This window comes from Oncorhynchus mykiss, chromosome 30, assembly GCF_057628025.1.
Source record: "Oncorhynchus mykiss isolate SJ-2025 chromosome 30, ASM5762802v1, whole genome shotgun sequence".
Classification (NCBI taxonomy): domain Eukaryota; kingdom Metazoa; phylum Chordata; class Actinopteri; order Salmoniformes; family Salmonidae; genus Oncorhynchus; species Oncorhynchus mykiss.
In genome coordinates, this window is record NC_143051.1 from 28,718,156 (window position 1) to 28,732,246 (window position 14,091).

At 41.7% G+C, this 14,091-nt stretch overlaps 1 protein-coding gene across 16 annotated transcripts in view; it reads right to left on the reverse strand.

The window, feature by feature from the left end:
• The window catches only part of tpm3 (tropomyosin 3), a 36,376-nt gene extending 22,656 nt beyond the window's left edge, over positions 1-13,720 (reverse strand). For 8 of the 16 annotated variants that reach the window (XR_016493592.1, XR_016493591.1, XM_021560345.3 and 5 more), the window contains exons 1-2: positions 13,445-13,720; positions 11,682-11,807 (exon numbers count right to left, since the gene is read on the reverse strand). Coding sequence is in view for 12 of the 16 variants with exons in the window: in XM_021560345.3 (XP_021416020.1) it covers positions 11,682-11,807; positions 13,445-13,558 (240 nt within the window). In the remaining 4 variants the exon portion in view is untranslated. Of the gene's footprint in view, positions 1-2,853; positions 3,419-11,681; positions 11,808-13,444 lie in introns of those variants that run through there. The other 8 variants (XR_016493594.1, XR_016493593.1, XM_021560350.3 and 5 more) reach the window with 1 other exon arrangement.
• Between the last annotated feature and the right edge of the window lie 371 nt (positions 13,721-14,091).

Consider the following 14,091-nt stretch of genomic DNA (forward strand, 5'->3'; position numbering starts at 1 on the left):
CATGTGGTAATTAACTACAATGACCACAAGTCAGTGTTCCTACAGATGCGCGTTATCAGTGAGGGAGTTCTATTACGCTGGGCAGGGTTTTCCAGAAAATAAATGTTTGAAGCTTTAACTAGTTTTCCTTGGGGAGACGGATAAAGCTTTATCAAATTACTTTTGTGAAAACACAGAATCCTACACGTCCTTTACCGTCCATTTTTGAAGCCACTCCTCAGTATAAGGCACATGACCGCCAGCTTGGAGTTTGCCAAAAGGCACCCAAATACTCTCAGATCCAAGATTGAACTCTTTGGCCTGAATGCCAAGTGTCATGTCTGGAGGAAACCTGCCACCATCCCTACGGTGAAGCTTGGTGGTGACAGCAGCATCATGCTGTGGGAATGTTTTTCAGCAGCAGGGACTGGGAGACTAGTCAGGATTGAGGGAAAGATGAATGGAGCAAAGTACAGAGAGATTTATTTTAACCTTTTTTTCCATCCTAATTTTGTGGTATGCAATTGGTAGTTAGTCGTCTCATCGCTGCAACTCCCGTACGGACTCGGAGAGGTGAAGGTCGAGAGCTGTCCGTCCTCTGAAATACAACCCAACCAAGCAGCACTGCTTCTTGATCCAACGCCCACTTAACCTGAAAGCCAGCCGCACCAATGTGTCGGAGGAAACACCGTACACCTGGCTACAGTGTCAGCGTGCACTGTGCCCAGCCCGCCACAGGAGTCCCTAGTGCGCGATGGGACAAGGACATCCCTGCCGGCCAAACCCTCCCCTAACCCGGGCGACGCTGGGCCAATCGTGCACCACCCCACGGGTCTCCGCGACCAAGCCTGGACTCGAACCCAGTACAGAGAGATATTTGATTTTAAAAAACTGCTCCAGAGTGCTCAAGACCTCAGACTGGGGCAAGGTTCACCTTCCAATAGGACAACGACCCTAAGCACACAGCCAAGACAAAGCAGGAGTGGCTTCGGGACAAGTCTCTGAATGTCCTTGAGTGGCCCAGCCAGAGGCCAGACTTGAACCCGATCTAACATCTCTGGAGAGACCTGAAAATAGTGGTGTTGCGATGCTCGTTCTCCAACTTGACAGAGCTTGAGAGGATCTGCAGAGAATAATGGGAGAAACTCCCTAAATACAGGTGCGTCAAGCATGTAATGTCATACCCAAGAAGACTTGAGGCTGTAAATCGCTGACAAAAGGTGCATAAAGGACTGAGTAAAGGGTAGGACTACTTATGTAAATGTGTTTTGTTCTTTCATTTTAATACATTTGCAAAAATCTAAAAACCTGTTTTCGCTTTATCAAAATTGAATATTGGGTGAAGAGTGATGAAAATGTTTTATTTAATCAATTTTAGAGAAAGGCTATAAGGTAACTTAGTTGTGGAAAGTTACGTGTCTCAGCCTCTTGCGAATTGAAGGAAATGTATGAAACAGATGATAGATCTCACACCACTGGGGAGAAGATGGAGCTAGATTACATTCTGCTAATTCTCTCATTGATGAAATATTGGATTTAAATGCAGTTTTGCCCCCCAAAACTAAAATATGTTATGGACTGAGTGCACTAAGTTTTGTAGACTTGACTCTTTGGTAAAATGTCTTCCTGGGGCGGCCATGATTTAGCAGTGGCGTGCCTCTCTGCTTGGGGAAACAACATTTATTGCATTTTAAAACTAGTTTCATTGGGAAGGCAGATAAAAGCCTTTTTATCCAAAGCAATCACTTTTGCATGTGAAAACTGAATCCTACTCATTAATCCACGTGCTTAACCTACACCGCTCTTGTTTTGAGCAGACTTGACCTTCGGCCAAAACTGGGCACCTGGCTCAAGTCTGGAAAGCAGCCCAGTTCCAAAACAAACACAATCAACACTAACCCGGTTCATCCGGGGCATTTATCATTGGAGACAACTATCAGGAAACAAACAAACAAAAAGTCACAAAAAAATAAAATAAACCTTTCCTCAGAGGATGTCATCATCCCCCTGATGAGGATGAGCTGTCCAATTAGTGGTCTACTTGTGTTCATATTTTGAATGATGTGTATAGGCCCACACCATTCCAACACAGAAAATATTTGTTTTAACACACATAATGAACAAAACTATTAAACCCATATTGTAATTAATTACAGGTCATGTCCACAAACACTGGACAGTTACTTTAAAACCCAATCCCTCAATGACTTCAATTTCAAAAATCTGGTCATAAAGCCCCCACCCATGTTGCGCAACACCTTCCACTAACAATTCCTTTGTAATGTTACTCAACAATACACAACCCATTTGATAGGTGTCAATGGGAGATTACCTAAAAACACCTCACTTCGATACAGCTACGACCGGAAATGACTTGTTCGTAGCAGGTTAGGAGACTTAGGTTAAGGTTAGGAAAAGGTTTAGCGAAAATGCTCTCCTAACCCTGTAGTTCCCAACCAGCGGTACTAAGACTTGGTCTACGACTCATGATGCCATAAATATACTGGTAAGATGCACGAGAGGATACTTCAGGTGTTCTCCGGCACAGCATTTCGCTACACTCGCATTAACATCTGCTAACCATGTGTATGTGACAAATAAAATTTGATTTGATGGTGGTACAGTAACAGATAACGGTTGGGTACCACTGTCCTAACCTGCTACGAAAAGTCCCATGTCAATAGGCTCCTTGTAGGGCGGGGGTGTAACGTTAAAATGTTAATTGCATGAATGACAACCCAGTCCAAGTGGTAGTATACTTTTAAAAAGAAACAATGTAGCCTATCTGCGCACGTCGATCTAATAGTCAAAATGCCAAATAAATATATTTAAAAAATGGTCATGTCGATGGATGATTCTAAAATATCATTTTACCTGTTCTCTTGATGTTTTCTCCACCTCGACCTGTCTCTGAAGAAGTTCAGCTCGCTCTTCGGCTTCATCTGCCTGTTGCTGTAAAACTTTGATCTTTCGCTTAACTGCGTCGATACTGTTGTTTCCAGACATTTTATTTTTGTTTGAGAGAGTAGGTTAGTCCTAGTTAGTTTTCCCTTCTTTAAAAAAAGTTTTATAACTTCGGCACGAGTTCTTCAGAACGGGAGAAAAAAAAGCAGCAACGCCCTGCCAAATGGTCAAACGTTGATTGTAGTAGGGTAGTGGCGTGGGAATATGCGTTCTTCCTCCAAACAGCAGGGACCCTCAATAACGCATTTAAGATTGACACTGGTCTAACCGAATTTCGTCCAAAATTCGTGTTTTCAAAGTAGCCTAATCCGGTTAGGTGTTTTAAATAGTTTCTGCTGCTATCATTTACCAGGAATACGCAAAAATGTTGTAATTTTTTTTATTCTACAGACGTGGCAAGCTAACAGTCCTAATTCATTGGCTTCCGCTGTGGAAAATGGGACGAATTCTTTCAATTGCACGCGGTTATAATTTAAGCTCAATCAAACGAATGAATGAATTAAAAATTGGTTTAACAAGGGATTTGCTGTCCGTTCTCTCCCCTGTCTCTAATCACTATGCCCTGCCCGCTTGGTTCAGCTCTTTCCTTTTCAACCCACTTCCGGCTTGCTCCACACCCAAATGTCTGGCGTAGACAATAAACTGGAATGCTGATCCAGAGTCAGCCCCTAGAACACTAGTTGGTCCCCAGAAGGAAAGTTTAAAAAATGATCCCGTCAGCACATTGAGCACAATGTATCTTCGACCGGAAAGCACTCCTTGGTTACACGTGTCCTGACCAGGTGAAGTGACGTTTCATTTATAAATCACTCGCATTCCAAGCCACTCCCGATGTAGCAAATGAAAGTACATGTAAGGGGGGATTCACCTGCATGAGAATGTCATCTCAACATCACGATTTAGTACACATTTGTTTGAATGGTGTAAGTGTGTGTCTATCTACAGGCTATTTTGTATGGAATGCCTACTTGTTCATCATATGTGACTACTTGCTTTGTATGTGTACATTTGTTTGCTTGTCAACACATTACACCTGAAGCCTCCAGATACCAAATATGACTGCTTCTTCATTCCTTCCTGTTGCACAACAACTTGAGGATGCTGAGACATGCACCACAACACACACACAAATCAAGTCACTACTTGTGAGCCATCACTAAATTCAGTGTGATATAAAACAAGAAAATGCACATTGTCTTGTTAAATTTTGGTTTAAAGATGGGTTATGAAAACATCAGGCCTAGCTAATAATTCAATTATGCCCAAAATAATATTTCCTTGTGAGATAAAGTGTTTTGAATGGAATTGAACTCTTCAATTTCAGTGAATAAACAGAGCTGTGAAGGTTTTTGTGTTTCAAACAGGTCTTGGCCCTCCCTTCCTGTCTCTCACTACCAGGATTGTGTTTATTAGGGCACTCAATTGAAAAGATTAAAACCGTTTCCAATAGAAAAAGAAAATAAGCATTTCTAATTGTTCAAGTCCAGGAAGTCCCTCCTTGTTTTCTTCCGACCTTGTTACTCACTCGTGTGGTATGAATGGTTCACTCGTGTGAATGGTTCTCAGTAGGTGAATTGATTGTTCACTTGCACGTCCAGTTGTGACCACCAAGTGTCGCCCCAGACCACATGTTTGGCACTGTGAGACAATTTTAGACGTTGAGTGAGTTTCTGCACATTGACCAAGTTTACATGCACACAGTATTCCGAATAGAAGCTCATATCCCGCTAAGGTTTTATTCGGGATAAGCTGTTTACATGCACCTTTGATATTCTTCACATAATTATCCCTGTAGTCATGAATAAACAGAATATTACTAATTTAAATTCACATGGGTTAAATGGAATAGTAACAAATATGGACACCGACTGTAGGCCTATAACCTCTCACATGTAGTGGATAAATACTTATTTCAGCATCTCTTGAGAAAATGCAAAATCATGTTGTTGTTGCAGAACGCGGTTTTTCACGGTCCGCGCAGGCTCAGTTTCGTATATAATGGCAGTAAACGGGACAAGACTTTTACATGCCACAATATCCCGTTTTAGATCAGCATATCCGAAGCATCTTATCCAGGGTTCTCAACCTGAATACAAGCTTTTTATTGTAAACGGGATATGATGTTTATATGAGTCAACTCAAAAACAGAATACTTGAGTATTCTGAAAAATAACGGGATATTTGGTGTGCATGTAAATGTGGTCAGTGATTCTGCATTGCTATGGCCAAAGTATCCCTATACATTTACATAACTGTGAAATGTTACTTGTATATGGGTCTATTTAGATGTAGAACTAAGTTTGTAGCAGTAAGTCTATTATTCCATGACATTTGTGTCTTAGTTAAGTTGAGGTTATTTTCACGTTTAAAGTTTCATTGTCACAATGCACAAGTACAGTGAAATGCCTTTCTTGCTCTTTCCCAACAATCCAGTAGTACAATAAAATAAATACAAAAAGTCAAGTGGAACAAAAAAGTAAGTAAGCTATTTACAGGGTCAGTTCCAGAGTCTGCTAACACAATCTTTACAATGTGCAGGGATACTGGAGTGGTATAATTATATATGTATAGGGGTAGGGTGACTAGGCATCAGGATGAATGATAAACAGAGTAGCAACAGCGTATATGGTGTGTGTGTGTGTGTGTGTTTTGCAATGAAGGTTTACAGTAGCCTCAATAGTACTGTAGGATAGCACCATGGTGCTAGCTGCAGCTAGCTGCTGTCCTCCTCTGTGTAAGATACAAAACTTAGGAGGCTCATGGTTCTCACCCACTTCCATAGACTTAAACAGTAATTATGAAGACTTCCGGAGGACATCCTCCAACCTATCAGAGCTCATGCAGCATTAACTGACATGTTGCTCATCCAATCAAAGGATCATAGAATGAATCTAGTACTGAAAGCATAAGCTACAGCTATCTAGCACTGCAGTGCATAACGTGTGGTGAGTTGTTGACTCAAAGAAAGACAACAGTTGAACCGTTTTGAACAAATTAATTTATAAAAAAAATTAAGAAGAAGTAGCAGAGAGATAGAGCTAGCCATATTTCATTGTATTTTCTTCTTCTTCCTAGTTTACCTTTCACTTACTTACTTACTTAGCTAGCTAATGCAGCTAATTTAGCCTACTCAAAACCTGAGGAATGCTATTTATGTTAGCTAGCTAAGGTTATCCTACACTGTAACTTTTCCAAGTGAAGGTAAGCTTTTGGTTTTATGCATTTATTGCCACTGGGGCCCGCCGGTGTAACTGTACTGTGTGATCTTACAAATGGATTGGATTGTGGGAGAGTGTGTTTAATAGCACTTTAGTTCTAGTAACTATGTTGACTACGGCGTCAGCTAATATGATGATGATGTAGGCTGTGTAGCGGTTAGTGGTTTTGGTATGAAGGTTTGGCTTGGATACATTTTTTTGCCTTGTCACAGACAGATGTTGTGTTGTGCACTGAAGTCCACAAGCAAAGGGAAAAAGTGAAAGGAGGAGAGCGCGTAGATGTGAGAAGGAATAATTCAACAAACAAAGTGATGATGCTGTTTGTATGTGGCTGCTATGAAAGTGAACTGTGTGTGTAGGTGTATTCATTCCGCCAATTCGGTTGCGTTTCTTTAAACGGAAACAAACGGAACAGAACGGGGATGGACCTATCTGAATTTGCCCAATATAAACTCTCATTTTAGTTGCAACTGTTTGGACTAATGATTACACCCCAGATCAGCTAGATGCAGGCAAGAGTGTGCAAGGCGATATTGAATGTGTCACTGTCTGTCACCTTGATTACTCCAATTTGTCTCTTGACCTGTGCACCTACTTTTTAAAGTTTCATTTATAGGCTATGTTACAGCAACCTCATGATGGGTATAGGTCACATTCAAGTATCATGTAGTAGCTTAAACCTATCAATGTTATATTGTGCTGGACGAATGGCGTATGAATGACAGTCATCCAATTTGCTGTCATAGAAATAAGGCCATGCTCATAGAAAAACAAATAATCTTCCCTGATCTTAAACAGCCCAACGTTAAACGGCCACACATGTTGTGTGTGTTTGCAAATTTTGTGTGTGTGTGAATGTGTATAGAGACCCCCCAAAATTATAGAAGGGTCAATGCAGATAGTCAGTGTAGCCATTTCGTTAGCTATTTAGCAGTCTTATGGCTTGAGGATAGAAACTGTTTAGGAGCTGTTGTTGTCAGACTTGATGCTTCAGTACCACTTGCCATGTGGAAGCAGAGAGAAGAGTTTATGGCTTGGGTGGCTGGAGTCTTTAACAATTTTTCAGGCCTTCACACCGCCTAATGTAGAGGTCCTGGATGGCAGGGAGCTCCGCCCTAGTGATGTACTGGGCTGTCCGCACCACCCTCTGTAGTGAGGGCAGTGCAGTTGCCATACAAGCAGTGATGCAGCCAGTCAAGATGCTCTCAATGGTGCAACTGTAGAACTGTTTGAGGATTTGGGGGGGGGGGCTCTGTTGCGCATTCTTTGCAACTTTTTCCTTGTGTGTGGACCATTTTAAGGTCTTAGTGAATTGGACACAGAGGAAAATTTAGGATACATCTAGACCTAGATTTCCTAGACCTAGATTTCAGCCACAATTTGTTAGCAGGAGTTATCATGGTAAGAAAGGGCATAGCGGTAGCCTACATGCTAAAATGTGTTAGCTGTTAGTAAATACTGCATGCTAAACTATGCCTTCAGCAGGAGTTGAATGGACATTAGTTTTAGCCATTAGCTGCTGGCTAAGTAGTGCTGCTGAAAGACCGGAGCTTTGAGAGCTCCTTAATGTTCGAAGATTGAGTTGCTCTTTATCCTCTTGCTGAAAGCTGGGTACCCTTGATTTAATACAAGAGCATAAGGAGCTAGGCATCCTCAGGCAGTCATAAAACTGTCCTTTAGCGTTGCTTATTATGACGCTAATCCCGAGCATGTGGAGAGAGGCAGAAGGTCCACGTAGGTTAAAGAGAGGTCTGTCCCAACTGTTTAGAACTCTGACTCCTCTGAGACTCAGTAACACTGGAAACGACACACACACACACACACACACTCGCACGCACGCACACACGCAAGAGGACCACAGGGAAAAAAGCACACACAGTCACAAACACACACACAGTGCAGAGCAACATTTGGAGAGATCTGAATACACTGCAGGGATAAATGCCCTTCACTAATCTCTTTGACACTATTGCTTCATGTTGATCTAGTTGTCTCTATGCAACAATGATTCTATTCTGGGGAAGATATTTAGGACATAACCAGCTATAGGGGAAAGAAGGCGGGGGTCAACCTAAATACATGTATCCTGACAATGCACCCTAAATTCTTCGACTGCTCTGTCGTTCGCTACATACTTTAATTAGTCTGAGGATGCCACCATTGAAGTCATTTCTGGTGATGAGGGGCACGAGGGGAGTTGTACAAAACAAAGTAATTAGGGATTGTCTCTAACCAAATCAGAGTATCAACGCCAATGACTAATTTTCAAACCGCTGCTTTACCCAAGAGTGTTCTAGCTCTGGTCCAACCTATCGCTTTCTGGACCAATAAGACTGCCCGAATGTGTTCGCATTTGGTGTAGGGTCGGGGAGGTCCTCAGATCCAGACTCATTGCGGAGAAAAAAACGAATGTCCGTGGATGTGGTATATAGTAAGGTGTATGGGTAGCCAGGCAAAAGAACACTCCCCTTCGTATGGACAGAAGCAAAAATGTTACATTTGGCTCTATACTCCAGCATTTTGGATTTGAGATCAAATGTTTCATGAGACGACAGTACATAATGTCACCTTTTATTTGAGGTATTTTTTTATACATATCTGTTTTACCGTTTAGAAATGAAATCACTTTATGTATCTGGTTCCACCCATGTGAAGAAATCAGAGGTATTTGGACATATTTCTTGCACGCAATGACTACATTAAGCTTGTGACTACAACCATTTTGTATACAATTGCAGTTTGTTTTGGTTGTGCTATGCTTTGCCCAATAGTAACTGAACGGTGAATGATGACTGGAGTAATTTTCTTTCTAAGTGAGTAGATAAGATGTTTCTGAACACTTCTAAATGAATCCGAATAATTCCATGATTAAGAAAAATCATGAATCAACCATGAGTAATGGCAAGTGAGATGCCGTTTAGAGGCTACAACAAAATATGCTATCTTCTCACCATTACCGATAACATGGGAGGTTAGCGTTTTCTTGGGGTATGATCTTTATTCATGATTTTGGGGGTATGATTGTCATTATTCATGATTCATTCACGATTATCCGTAATCAAGGTAGCATCCGCATTAATGTAGAAGTGTTAAAAAATATCTATTCTTATTTACAATAACATTTACTCAAAAATTACATAAGACATTTTTCACCATTCATTTTGAGCAAAACATTATCCGAAACACAACCTAAACAAACTGCATATCCATCCATCAAGTTTGTAGAGTAGACAATGTGTGCTAGGAATATGTGACCAAATACTACACCTTTGACTACTTTAATACAGTATGATTGCAATTTGTCCAAACACTTATGACATCTTCGAATGGGGGGGGGGGGGGGGGGGGGCAAGATATAAAGTGTTTTCATTTCTAAAAGATAATGTATGAAAATACCCTCAAATGAAAAGGTGACATTCTGTACTGTCATTTCATATGAAACATTTGAACTCAAATGTTGAGCTGTACATCCCCCTCCTCTGGTATTTCTGTTATGACCCATTCTGTCCCCCTTTCAGACCATTAAACGCAATGTTGAAGCTCACACACGCACAGTCACATGATTTTGCCACATAACTGTACAGACAGCGTAGGGCAGGCTGACCAGACAAGAGCACATAACACCCGTAATGACCTTGGCCATACGAGTCATTGGGTAATCATCACTCCATGGCACCACAAGACCTATTTACTGCAACACACCTAAGCTCCTCTGGTATTTTAACATGGTCATTCCATGCATTCTTCCTATTGAGGAAAATTATTATGATGACAGCTGCTGTTTGTTCTATATCTAGAGTCCGGAGAAAAGCACTTCATTACAGTCAACTAGGGGAAATACAGAGAGAGGGAAGAGAGAGAATTACAGAGACAAAGGGAATGCAAGGGAAATTGTAGAATGAGAAAAAGACACCTAAACAACTAGAGGAAGAGAACAGTAAAGAAATAGAAAGGGGGAGGGGACTCGGATGAGATTGGCAACCCAAGTATAGTCTTGGCCTTGATAGCCTCAAGGTTAGAGAGGGAGGTTGGTAAATGGGAGGTTCAAATCCCAGTGGAAAAAGTGGCCTGGCAACTAGAGGATTGCTGGCATCAATAACTCACATGCCATCTACAGCAACTGTGCCCTTGAGCAAAGCCCTTAATCCCCAAACTTCTCCAGGGGCGCTGCTCTGTGGCTGACCCTGTCCTGCTCCCAGTCTGTTATGTTTGTATTTAGTGTCACAGCAAAAATAACAATATCTGTGCAAATTGACAAGAAAAAGTCTGTTATATTCTATTCCTTTCTTTGGGGAGCGTTCAGATAGTACAGCCTGTGTGCACTATCCAAAATTAGCATGAAAACCAAACCTTTGAATTGTATCTTAGCTTCCTAGCATGAGGGTTAACCCTTAACTCCAGCGGTTTACTGCTCAAAATTAACTGTCACCAAAGAGGACTAAAAGTGTCAGTCAAAAACTGTCACTAAGTTATCATCCCAGAAACATGCAGGGCTCTGTGGTTTTCACATACTCCTTGACTTAACTAAAACATTGGCAATGTATGGGTAAAGGCACTATGGCTCGTGAATCCAAATGTCATGTGTTGTTCAGAAAGTCAGAATGGTTATAGTATCTGTTGCTCTGATGACTTTGGAGATGGTTAGTGTCTTGAGTTTCTATCGCTAGTAACATAACAGCAACTAGATCCGGGGTTTTTCAAACCTGTTCCTTTGGACTAACAGGGTGTACAAGCTTTTGTTTTAGCCCAGCACTAGCACTCCTGATGCAACTCAAGGGCTTATTGATTAGTTAAATCAGATGTGTTAGTGCTGGGCTGGAACAAAAGCCTGGTCCCCAGGACCAGACTTGACAAACTCTAGTGAGAATATCGATGATTATTGTCCCTAAAATGGTAGCATGATTAGTGTGATAGTCACAGTTCGACTGGATGACATCATGGTCAGAATATGTGGATAAAACAGCAGCAGCTGTGGATCGGTGACCGGAGGGAATGAGAAGAATGGGTGGGAGGGGAGAGACACTAGGCACCAGGTTTAACCTCCTGTGGTCAGTACCACCCTGCATCCAACTGCTGGCTTGCCTCTGAAGCTAAGCAGGGTTGATCCTGGTTGGTCCCTGGATAGGAGACCAGATGCTGCTGGAAGTGGTGTCATAGTACAAGTGTGTTTGCTTTGACATACAGTATGTACTATGAGCATGTATGAGGCTTTTGGTGCCTTCAAGCTTGCTAAATGCTTAATGGGTACCTGCACAGAACCTGCATCGCTCCATGTTCAAAGCTCTTATTTGTGACTTACTAAAGCATCTGACTACCCATGTTTCTCCCCAATTTCGTGGAATCAAATTGGTAATTACAGTCTTGTCTCATCGCTGCATCTTCTGTACGGACTCTGAAGAGGCAAAGGTCGAGAGACATGCGTCCTCCGAAACACATTGTCCTCGTAATACTATTGTCCTCGTAATACTTTTGTCCTCATAATACTTCATGTAAGACCTAGGAAGAACACAACACACTTACATCTGCGGCCTTCTTGTCCGCAACCTCCAATTTCTCCTGGGCATCCTTCAAGGCCTCAGAGTATTTGTCCAGCTCATCCTCAGTTCCCTTCAGCTTCTTTTGCATCTGCAGCAACTCATCCTCGTGCTGAGAGAGAGAGAGTGAGAGGAGGAGGGAGGGCAAGAAGAGGAAAGAGAGATGGAGAAAGGGCGCGTGAGATTTGCACACTCTTATCACACTATGGTGCGGACCTGAGTCGTACTGTGCTGACTCTGACATTTTCTTTTCACCTTGACCTTTTCAACAAGGTTCAAGCAACTATGGTGGATACATAACCAGGCCAGCACAGTAAAGCTCGGCTCATTAGTGTGAAAATAGTATTTGTTAACTGATAGCCTCATAGCCCTGTCCATATCCATTCATCAAGGCATCTTGACTGTCACCCAAGCCTGGGTTCAAATAGTAGTTTTCTTCTTTAAAATACTTTGAGCATTTGATTGAGCCTTCCTGGGGTGGCACATGGGCCGGTTTTACACTTTTGAGACTATTCCATTGGCTCCATTGCGCCAGGCAAGATTTTTTTAAAGTATTTGAAAGAAAACAAATACTATTTGAACCCGTCTCTGCAGCCGCCTCACCTGTCCTCTTGTCACAAATAACCTAAAGCCTGATGACAGGCCTGGCGTGGTTCCACTTCAACGCCATCTAGATATAAATACTACCTCTGGATGGACAATCACTCAGTGAATGGATCCACTGTCGTATTCCATCCTAGTGTCTAGCTCTTCACAATTTCTCAGTGGAGAGATCACTAGCTAAACCACTCCAGCCTTGACAGACAGCCTGTCTGGCCTTGCTAATGAGAGAAATATGGTCTAAAGTTTCTATCAAGTTGTCTTGGCATGGTTTTGAATTTTCCAGTGTTTTTTTTTTTCCTGGACAGGGTTCACTTTGGATTCAGTTGTTGAGTCCAGTTAACTCGGTCCTATTCTTAACCATATCCTAACCTCTAGTATTTAGAGTAATGTCATGAACTTTTGTTCTCATTTTCAAGAATAATACATTAAATCACTGGAATGTAAAATAAAACCCTTACAAGTATATATATATATATATATATATATATATATATATATATATATATATATATATATATATATATATACACAAATCTGTTACAAACACATCTAGAAAAGCAGGTGAGATGACTCTTTCACTAACCAGTATATTGCAATATCGGTTTAACATTTCACATTTTGACTAATTACTTATGAACTTTTTAAACTTTTAACAATGACAGGCCAAGGGGTTGTAACTGAGTTATATCTAAGCAGATGACTACCGCTGACCATTTTCAATAACACAGCCACATCATGGAAACCTATAAGCTATTTCACCTTTCAAGACTTCCACCCCCCATCCGTCCCAGTGGGCAAAATTTGTCATGGGACGTTAAAATGACATTTTCTGGCGGTTAATTGGATTTCTACTTGTACAGACAATACAAACAGGGCTCTGGTCAGAAGTAGTGTTATACATAGGGACTAGGATGCCATTTATGACACAGCCACACGTCTTTTTCTGGTCACTAAAAAGACTTCGGAAAAAACGTCCTTGTACAATAAATATACAACCTGACCATGACGCAAAATAAATTACGTCATTGTAACCAGTTTTGCTCCCTAGGGTAGTAGTAGCCTATAATAGGCTCCTTGACCGCTCAAGGTGTCCATGTTCCTATCCATGATAGAGCCCCTCCCTTCTCTTTAATGTTGTTGGCCCACCTGCTTGCTCCTCTCCTCGGCTGCCTTCTTGTCAGTATCGGCTTGTTCTGCCGCGTCCAGAGCATTCTCCTTATCCAGCTTCAACATAAGCATCTTCTTCTTGACTGCCTCCATTTTTAAAGGTTTTTGGGGCTTTTTGACTGAGGGAGGGTAAAGGGTGCAGGACAGTCAAGTCTGGTCAACTCAGTGGAACAGGAGAGGGAGAGAAGGAAGGAGGGAGAAAGAGCAGAGGAGAGACCAAACTCATGGATAGACAGAGAACATATATATCCCCAAGTGTAGATGGCCACACCCACAAACATGTACCTCCCACTTTAGCCTTCTGGCTCCACCCAACTCAACTCACTTTAAAGCGTCATTCTTCAAAGTGATCTACTGATCCTCCCTCTCCATAATAAAGCAAAGTAGGATGAACGTACTTTGATGTTGCGTTGTTCCCCTGATGGTTAAGATCAGGTTTGGGGAACGCAAGCGGATTCTAGATCTGTGCATACGGGCAACTTCTACCGGCAGAAAGAAAGCCTGGTCCCCAAGTACCCATCCAATTCCCTCTGTCTTCCTGTGTCAGCTGTCATTTTCTTTGACATATTTAACATATATTGTACGTTTCCTGCTGTGTGGGCTTTTAGTAATAAAAAGTGAGATGG